We start from the raw sequence: 9,725 nt of genomic DNA on the forward strand, positions 1-9,725 counted from the left end.
ATGTGCCATATGAGAGTGTGAAAGCCAGGATTGTGGAACAGGGAAAAAATGGAATAAAGAGTAGTGTTAGATATAGAAGAAACCATGATTTTGAAGAGGCAAGAATGAATGTTGGTGAGCCATTGTCAGTGTACATGTGCAGATTAGAAATGTCAACTTGGAAAGAGTTTGGAGACGAGGGAATAAATGAGAGCGTGCATGAGTTTATAAATCTGAAACGTAAGGGGAAAATGAGATGGATGAATAAGAGGTTAACGTGGAAAGGTATTTTAGAGATAGTTGGGGATTACGAGCTAGATAGGTGTATGAAAGAGAGAAGAAGTGTCAGTTTCAGGACCGAAGTAAATGAGGGTATGCCTGAGTTTATGAGCTATAGGGAGGCAGTTTTAGAAGGGCTGAGGCGAATGGCAGTGTGAGAGGTTGACAGGAGAATTAGAGCAAGTAATGCAAGTATGGTGAAACCTAAGAGAGATAGAAGTGCAAGTGTCAGAAGTTTAGGATCATTTAGCTGTGAGTGAGAGCAGAAGCTTCATAGATGTGGGAAGCCAGAACACAAGAAGAATGAGTGTCGGTGGGCATTAGGGCCATTTAGTGAGTGAGTGTAAGAAAGATAAGGATATTAAATGTTACCATTGTGGACAGGTAGGGCACATAGCGAGTGGGTGTTGGGGTACCCGTGTGAATAAGGTCTGCGGTAATTGCAGGAAGAACGGACATTGTGCAAGGATGTGTAATGGATGGTCATGTAGCGAGTGTGTGTTGACGGAAGAGAGTGAATCAAACTAGCGTGAAGGATTGTTGCATGAAAAAGGGTTTGGTAGTAGAGCACTTGAGTGTATGAGTGTACAAATGAAGTGCAAAGGGATATGTTTGGTGGTTTTGATAGATTTTGAGAACGGATGACAAGTTAAGGAGTGAATGTGAAATTAGGAAATGTAAAGGGGAGGTATGAGGAATAGGGAATTTAGGTATGCCTGTGGTAGGGATGTTATGTGAGAAAATGGAAATTGATGGAGTAGCAATGGATGAGAGGGACTTATATGTAATTGAAGGGATGAATGATAACTATATGTTGCTAGGGTATCAGTTTTTGAAGAAGTGTGGGATGGTGATCCATCTGAATACGAATATGATTGAGTTGAAGATAAAAGGGAGTATACGAGGGAATTTGTATTTGAATAAGGAAGGAAGGGTAGACAGTAAAGTATGGAAGGGAGTGTCATTGGTTGCAAAAGAGGATGTGTAAGTGCCACGTGAAGTCGGGGAAGTTGTTAGTGTGAAAGTTGCGTGGCAGGATGGTCATGGGATTAACAATGGTGACAAGTGTGTATATGTAGCTGAGGGTGTGGATGAAAGCAAGATGGTATGAGCGAGTGTGCATGTATACGACGGGATCTTAAACATGGAGAATTCTCAGGTTTTTGTAGCCTCCTTGCCAAGTGCTAGGAAGAAGTGAGTGCAGGGTATACATGGAGGTGATTGTGTGGGATTACTATACACATTGGTGAGTACGGACAATGAAAGGTACATCAGGGTACAGCAGGTGATGACGGGTGGAAGTGTGGAGGAAGGTGATAGTTGAGAGAAAGAGTTAGGATGGATGAAAATGCTAGTGATGATGACAGGGAGTGATTGATGCGGATGTTGTGGAATAGGCAGTGTGTGTTGAGCAATAGAGACGAGGATTTTGGGGGGGTCTAAGCTTCCTGAATTTAAAATAGTTTTGGAAGACAACACCCCCATATATCAGTGTCCCCGTCACTTTTCCGCGCATATTACACTAGAGATTGAGGAGCAGTGTGAGGAACTTGAGAGAGTGGGAGTGATAGAGAGGAGTGGGAGTGATAGAGATGAGTGAGAGTGCCTGGAATAGCTCCATAGTCCCTGTACGTAAGCCAGGTGGAAGTCTGCAGATGTGTGTAGATTATAGAAGGGTGAATGAAGTGACTGTGAAGGAGCGATTCCTGATGAATGTGGTGTCTGATTGTGTGCACAAGATGCAATGGAAGAGAGTATTTACCAAATTAGACCTGGTAAGGGGCTATTACCAGATGCCTCTTGAGGAGGGGAGCAGGCCTGTTACAGCTTTTTCAAGTGGTAATTGTCATTGCCAGTTTAAAAGTATGAGTTTTGGGTTGGCTAACGCGCCTGTTGCCTTCCAAAGAGCAGTGAATGTAGTTTTGGCTGGGCTTGATAGAAGAAAGGTGACTGTTCTTATTGATGATATTTTGATTGTGAGTGAAACTGTTGAAGAGAATATCAAATTGCTTGAGAAGGTGCTAGAGCACTTGGAAGAGGTTGGAGTGAAAGTGAAGTTTGAGAAATGTATGTGGTTGGCTGGGGAGGTGGGATTTCTTGGCCATAAAGTAAGTGCAAGTGGCACAAGGAAGAGTGAAAAGTTTGAGCAAAAAGTAAGGGAGTTTCCATGTCCCCGGACTGTGCGTGAGTTAAAGGGTTTTTTAGATTTGTTTGTAGGGAATGTTTGGGTATAGGGAAGCCATTGACTGAATGGACAGGGAAGAATAATTGTACTCAGCTGAGGTGGGATGAGCGAATGGTGGGAGCATGTGAGAGATTGAAAGAGAAGGCTGCTAGATGTGTCACCTTGGCTTTTCCAGACTATAGTGAAGATGTGGGTGAGCTTGAGCTGTATGCTGATGTGAGTAAGTTTAGTATGGGAGGGTGTATATGTAGATGAAAGAGGTGAATGGGGAGGAACAGTTGAGAGTAATTGTATATGTGAGTAAAGCTAAATTTTAATAAAGTGGAGCGGAAGTATTCAGTGGTTGAAAAGGAGTTTGCAGCTATAAGGTTTTTTGTGAAAGCTCTGAGAGTGTTTTTGTATGGGGTGAAATTTGTCATAAGGACGAACCAAGATCAAGAAGGAAAGTGTGAATGCTAGGATCACGAGGATGATTGGAGATTTGAGTGAGTTTGATTTTAGATTAGAATGTGTGCCAGGGAGTAAAAATGTGATTTCTAGGATGCAGGTAAGGGCAACGGTATTGTGAAAAGTGAGTGGAATCCAAGTAGTATACCTGAGGGTTTAGTTGTAAAAGATAGATTTGAAGGGGATGACAGTGTGTGAATGTTTGTTTTCATCATTGAAAGACGTGGAGAGTTAAAGGTCTGGTTGAAGTGGTAACTAGTGGTGCGAATGAGTTGCGAGTGAAGTTGATGAGTGATGTGCAGAAGGAAGTGGTGTATACTGAGGAACAAGGTGGGGAAGAGGAAATGTTGCATAAGTTGTTGTTAGCAGTAGCTGAGTTGTTTGGAATAGAAGTGTTTTTGTATTTTGGATGGGATAGACCAGTTGAATATCGAGGGAGGGTAAGTACAAGTAGTGAGCATGGGGTTTTGATGATTTAGTGTGGGGAATATGGTTGTGATTGGTTGGTTAGAGAAGGGGATTGTACGGAAAATTGTGATGTGGATAACCAGGTGAATGTGTGTATGCATGGTTCTCAAGGAAAAATGGTGGCGTTTGTCAGAGTAAATGATAGTGAGTACTGTAGTTTAGTTGATACCTGGGCGCAAGCTTCCTTAGTGGGTGGGTCAGTAGTAAGTCAACCTGAGAGGTGTGATTGGAAAGTGAAAGGCAGTGTACAAGTGTAAAAATACATGGGTTAGGGTAGGTTAGGAGATTTTGAAGTAATGCATAACTTTATAATTAGGGGAGAAAATGATATGCCAGCTTGCTTTTTGATAGGGATATATTTTTTGAGGATGCATGATGTAAGCGTAGATATGAAATGGGATTCTTAGAAAGGGAGGGAGGGGGGGGTACCAAATAGCTAGGATTCAAGGTAGTAATGCATTTGTAGCAAACTTTGGGGGGTATGATAGATATTGCTAGAAGTGAGAATGATTTATTGAGTGAGGAAGAGATTGAGGAAATGCAAGAGAAGTACTTGGAGATTGTGATCGATTGCGTTTCGTTGCCAAAGGCTGTGAGAGGACATGTGGGAATGATTGTGATGGTGGATCACATGAGTAAATTGGCCTATGTGGTCCCCATCAAAGATAAGAGGTTTGGAACTGTTGTGAAAATGATGGGGCAAGTGGTAATGCCAATGTATGTGTGTAAGCCTGTGAAAATGTTGAGCGATAATGGACCTTAGTTTGTGGGATGGGAGTTTGAAGAAATGTTGAAAGAATAGGCATTGTGCATGTGTATTCTACTCTGTATATGCCCAGTGCAAATTGTTTGGCTTAAAGGACTGTTAGAACAATGACTGAGATTTTGCGGATGATGAGTAAATGTGACCGTGATTGGGATATGTATGTAGGACGTGCAGTGTGGGTATACAATGCCACACTGCAGAAGAGTATAGGTATGTCTCCTTGTAAGTATGTGTTAAATTCTGAAAGGATTATTAGGCAAAGTTTTAAGATTGGTGATAAAATATTGGAAGAGGTGGTTGAGATAGGAAGAATGAATGTGAATAAGATAAGGGAGAAATTTGAAGGGCCTTTTGAGATTTTGAAAGTGGGACCGAGTGGATTGAGTTATGTTTTGGGGAAATTGCGAGTAGATTGGGATATGGATGAGGTTATAGGCACACCATAACCAGCTCTGTAGGTGGAGGGATGTACCGCAATATGTTAGGGAGAATGCGATTAGTGATGGTTGAGGATTAATAAGTATGAGTCGAGTGTCAATGAACAAATGGGTCTAGGAGATCAACAGTTAGTGTTGGTAGAGTATGGAAGAAAGTGGAAGAATGTAGAGAAAGAGAATGGAAGGAAGAAGTATGTACTGCATGATAAGGGTGTTAGTGTTTGAATTGACAGGGATAAGAGAGATTTCAGTGGGAAGGGAACCGAGTAGTAAGGAAGTAGCTGGTTGTATGGATGAATCTTTGCAAGAGGATTGCAGAAGTATGAATGAACTGAGTGGTTTGGTAGCAGAAATGGGAGATATATTGGGACCAGAGCTAGAAGGTGTAGATGAGGTAATGAATGAGATTTGGTAGGATGGTAATGAGGGAAATAATGGGAGTGCGTGTGTGTTTTTCTGAAGAGTGTGAGTGAGTGAGCTATCAAGAGAGAGAGAGAAAGAGCATAGGTGGTGGATGGATAGTTAGCGACTAGTTTGCTTTTTGGGCCATTGTTGAGGGTCAGTCTGTCTTGGATCAGTGTCTGTACTGGACAGTCATTTTTTGCAGCAGTCTTGCATATTGTTAATGGTCAGTTGTGTTGTGTTTCTGGATCGAATTTTTTTATTTGCAGTTGATATCGTATGTTTAGAGTTGTTGTGCCTGTGTTGTTGAATTTGGTGTGCTTGTGTGTTGGAAGGTTGTTGAGCTTGTGAGTTTCTGTTGAGTTGTATATGAATTGTTGTAGCTGTGAGTTGTTAAGTGTTGTTGTTGTAAGCAGTTGTGATTTCTTGGTGTTGTTTGTGAGTGGTTATATATGGACTTGTAAGATTGTTGTTTTGATGTTTGTGTTTGTCTGCATGGTGATTTCTTGTGTTGTTGAGTTGTTGTATGGTTGTAGTACTTGGTTGGTTGTTTTGTTTTGTGATTCTCAGGGGTGGTTGTATCTCGACGACCTTATCCAGCAGACAGCACAGCTTCTTGCCTTGAATACATTCATAAATGGTAAGTACGACAGTGTGAAATTGTTGTCTGTAGTCTTCGTTGAACCAACTGTCCTGCAGTAAAGGGGAAAGTGTGGCCGAGGGTAATTTTGACAGCCAGATTGTTTAAAGTAAATTAGGGGGGTCTTGCTCGCTTTTTTTTTTTACCTTGTGATCCCGCCACACAGTACGGAACCTCGGGTCAGAATATCACCTGGGTTACAGTTGGTGGGTATGTATCCGAGCTCAATGTCACATACCTGTTGGAGAAAATTGATCTCTCCCACCCAGTTAGAAATGAACTTGTTCTTCTCCCTCTCCTTGCTATCCACCTGGGCCATAGCTACTATGCTGTTTGTCCAAATGGAAGTTTTCTGAATCTTTAAATGTCTCTTTAGAGTTTTCCTAACCTAAAACCTAACAGCAAGGCTAACAGTTCTAATTTGGGTATGGTTAGTTTGGTTTGTTTCCTAGGCATCACCCTCATTTTAAATGTGAGAATGTTAACCCTTAAACGCCGACTGGACGTATTTTACGTCGACATTTTTTGTCTCTCGGGTGCCGACTGGACGTATTTTACGTCGACATACAAAAGTTTTTTTAAAAATTCGCGGAAAAATACTTTTAGGCCTACCAGCCAAAAACTCTTGAATCACGCGCCTTGGGGGATGCTGGGAGTTCACGGATCAAGGTGTTGTTTTGTTTACAATCATTATGCAGGCGCGCAAGCGCGAATTTCTTTCTTGCCGCACTAAAAAGTATCTGTGACACATCTCGGAAATTATTTTGTCACTTTGACATAATTTTTGTACCATTTTAAATTAGCCGTTACATGGAGCATTATTTTAATGAAAATGTGCGCCCTTTTTATGAAGAATACAACAAAAAAATACTCATGATTGTAGCTTTTATCAGTTTTGAGATATTTTCATATAAATAACGATAAGTGCCAAAATTTCAACCTTTGGTTAACTTTGACTCTATCGAAATGGTCGCAAAACGCAATTGTAAGCTAAAACTCTAATATTTTAGTAATATTCAATCATTTAACTTAATTTTGCAACTAATTGGAAGTCTCTAGCACAATATTTCGATTTATGGTGAATTTATGAAAAAACTTTTTCCTTACGTCCGCGCGGTAACTCTTCCGAAAAAATCATACATGCGATTGTGGTAATGTTTGCACCATTTTAAATTAGCCGTTACATAAAGTTTTATATATGAAAATGTGCGGAATTTCATGCACAATACAACTAAAAACAACCCATGGTTGTAGCTTTTATCAATTTTGAAATATTTTCATATTAAAAATGATAAGTGACAAATTTTCAACCTTCGGTCAACTTTGACTCTACCGAAATGGTCGAAAAACGCAATTGTAAGCTAAAACTCTTACAGTCTAGTAATATTCAGTCATTTATCTTCATCTTGAAACAAATTCGAAGTCTCTAGCACAATATTTAGATTTATGGTGAATTTTAAAATAAATCTTTCCTTCCCTCCGCGCGCGGATTCTCCGCCACAAATCTCCGAAATGCGTACGTTCCATTCTCGGAATATTTGCTCCGTTTCATATTAGGCATTTCATAGAGTTTTATATATGAAAATGTGCGCAATTTCATGTAGAATAAAACGAAAAATATTTGAAGATTGTAGCTTTTCTTATTTCCGAAATAATTGCATATAAAAAAAATATATATAAAAAATTCGACATTCGGTCAACTTTACCTAGTCAGCTATGGTCGAAAACTGCATTTGTAAGCTAATATTCTTACAGTATAGAAATATGCAATCATTTGTCTTCATTTTGAAAGAAATTGGAAGTCTCTAGGACAATATTTAGAATTATGGTGAATTTTTGAAAAAAATATGTGTTTACGTCCGTGCTTTACGAATTCATGCATTATTTTGTGATAATATTTCCTCTGTGTTGCTTTTATCGTTTTACAATGTGTTATATACCAAACTGATCGCAATTTAGTGTAAATTACAACGAAAAAAGAAGTAACTCGTTACCCTTAACCGTTTTGCGCACAGCGAGATTTGAATACAATTATATATGAAATTTCGTTTTTGCGCCATCATATATCGCATTATTTATATATGATAATGATAATCTTTTTCATTTCTGATGGTGTCATACTAAACTTCAGCCAATGAAAAAGAAAGAAGCCAAAAATGAACTCTTAATCTTGAAAACTAAGCACGCTGTGATTTTTTGAAAAAAATATTTTTTCCGCTTCCGCGCTCACTCTGAAACACCTCCGGCACACAGGAGACATTTTTTTTTTTACCGCTTCGGCGTTTAAGGGTTAACCTGTCCTTCCTTTCCTCTCGTGTATGCTACAGCCCTGTATGACTTACTAGAGGCATGCATGAAAATGGGCAATTCTGACTCTCTTACAAAAACCCTCTCTTAAATTGCAATGTGTGAATGCAAATAAATACTTCTAATATCCTACTGACCTACTCTTGTTTCTCATTACTTAATTCGTCACCCCATCCTACTCCCACCTCCCATAAGTCCTGTGAGAAGATCTTAGCCCTTACAAAAGATGGGCTTGCAATGCCCAAAGAATCAATATTAGATATAGGCAATGACAATAACTTTCATTTCATAAGCCGGTTGCCCTGTTTGTTCCCTTTTATCACTTTACATGGTTTCAAACTCGGATATTCCTTCCTTCTCTCCAAATTCTTACTCAAGACAGATCTCTACTGGCTCCTTCCCCCTATCTGTTGATTGAATTCTTCACTGTTAATTGCCCACCCTTTCATCAGCATGTGAGCTTCATCTAACAAAGATTCAACCACTACATAATCCCTTCCCATCTCATCTAGCGTATGATACATCTGTAAGTATTTATCAACAGAGAATGACCTAATGAGTTCTTTACTCCTCTCTCCAAGATGAATTCTGAGAACTTGTTGCAATAGGTAAGGACTGGTGGTTATCCCAAAAACAACTACTTTAAAGGTGAAGGTAGTCGTTCGTGTCAACATCTTGCACTAAAGCAAACGAGCGTATTTCGTATCTTTGGGATCAAGCAATACATGGTGGAATGCCTTGGAGATGTCTGAGGTTATAGCAAAAGTATTCTTCTAAACTTCAGTAACAAATCATGAAGCATACCGACCACATTTGGCCCTGGGTACAAACAATCGTTTAAGGATAATTCCCTCTTGGTTTGGATGATGCGTTAAAGACTATGCAGAGAAGAGTAGTCAAACTTTGTTTCTTTACCCCGAAGTGAGGCAAGTAGTATCCTTCTCTCTGTGCATTGTGTACTTCCTCGATAAAGACCGCTTCCAGATATGTCTGGAGGACGTTCTGATAAGCGACTTTGTAATTAAGATCTTTTTCGAACTGTTGCTCTAGGGAGTTTAATTGTGCAACTGCGTTTTGATAATTGTTGTTCAGTTGTTCTGACCCATGGAATGGCAAGCTCTCGCGATATCCTTGTTCGGTTTTAGTGATACTCGGTTGTACCCTTTTCATTGGTTTGTGTTTAGATGTGATTAACTGTTCATATGGGGCAATACCATTCGTATCCAGTTTACACCATATGCCTACATCCTGATTGGTTTCCACTAACCTACACACGGCAGGGTTCAAACAGTTGATACATCTACCCCCTGTATAACCCAGTGAGGTACTTTCCCGTAAGGCAAAACCCCATTATGAGTGATAAACAAGCTAATCCCATCAACCTTGTCTGTCCCAATCATGAAAGAGTTAAAGTAATCAGCTACTATTAACCCTTAAACGCCGATTGGACATATTATACGTCGACTAAAATTGTCTGTCGGGTGCTTAATTGACGTACGATATGTCGACTAAAAAAAGTTTTTTTAAATATTCGCGGAAAAATAGTTATAGGCCTACTTTGTGAAAAATTTTAAATTGCGCGCCTTGGGGGATGCTGGGAGTTCACGGATCAAGCTGTTGTTTTGTTTACAAGCGTTACCCAGCTGCGCATGCGCGAATTGCATTCTTCTCGCACCAGCAAGCATCAGCGACGCATCGTCTGAGTGTTAAAGTATTTGTGAGTGTTAAAGTATTTGTGGCGGTACAAGACGTACATAGAGATGTCACAACATTGTCAGGAGCGCGAAAGGCATGTTTTGCCTGTCGGTAGGAATC

At 39.9% G+C, this 9,725-nt stretch overlaps 1 protein-coding gene across 1 annotated transcript; it reads left to right on the forward strand.

Annotated features, from left to right (window-relative positions):
- Positions 1 to 1,850: 1,850 nt before the first annotated feature.
- LOC135224805 (uncharacterized) lies at positions 1,851 to 4,121 on the forward strand. The gene is made up of 5 exons (XM_064264129.1): positions 1,851 to 2,325; positions 2,493 to 2,663; positions 2,866 to 2,990; positions 3,112 to 3,330; positions 3,825 to 4,121. Exons 1-5 carry the CDS (start codon positions 1,851 to 1,853, stop codon positions 4,119 to 4,121), a joined length of 1,287 nt encoding a protein of 428 aa, XP_064120199.1.
- The last annotated feature ends 5,604 nt before the right edge of the window (positions 4,122 to 9,725 follow it).

Source organism: Macrobrachium nipponense, chromosome 12 (assembly GCF_015104395.2).
Source record: "Macrobrachium nipponense isolate FS-2020 chromosome 12, ASM1510439v2, whole genome shotgun sequence".
In the NCBI taxonomy this organism is placed as follows: domain Eukaryota; kingdom Metazoa; phylum Arthropoda; class Malacostraca; order Decapoda; family Palaemonidae; genus Macrobrachium; species Macrobrachium nipponense.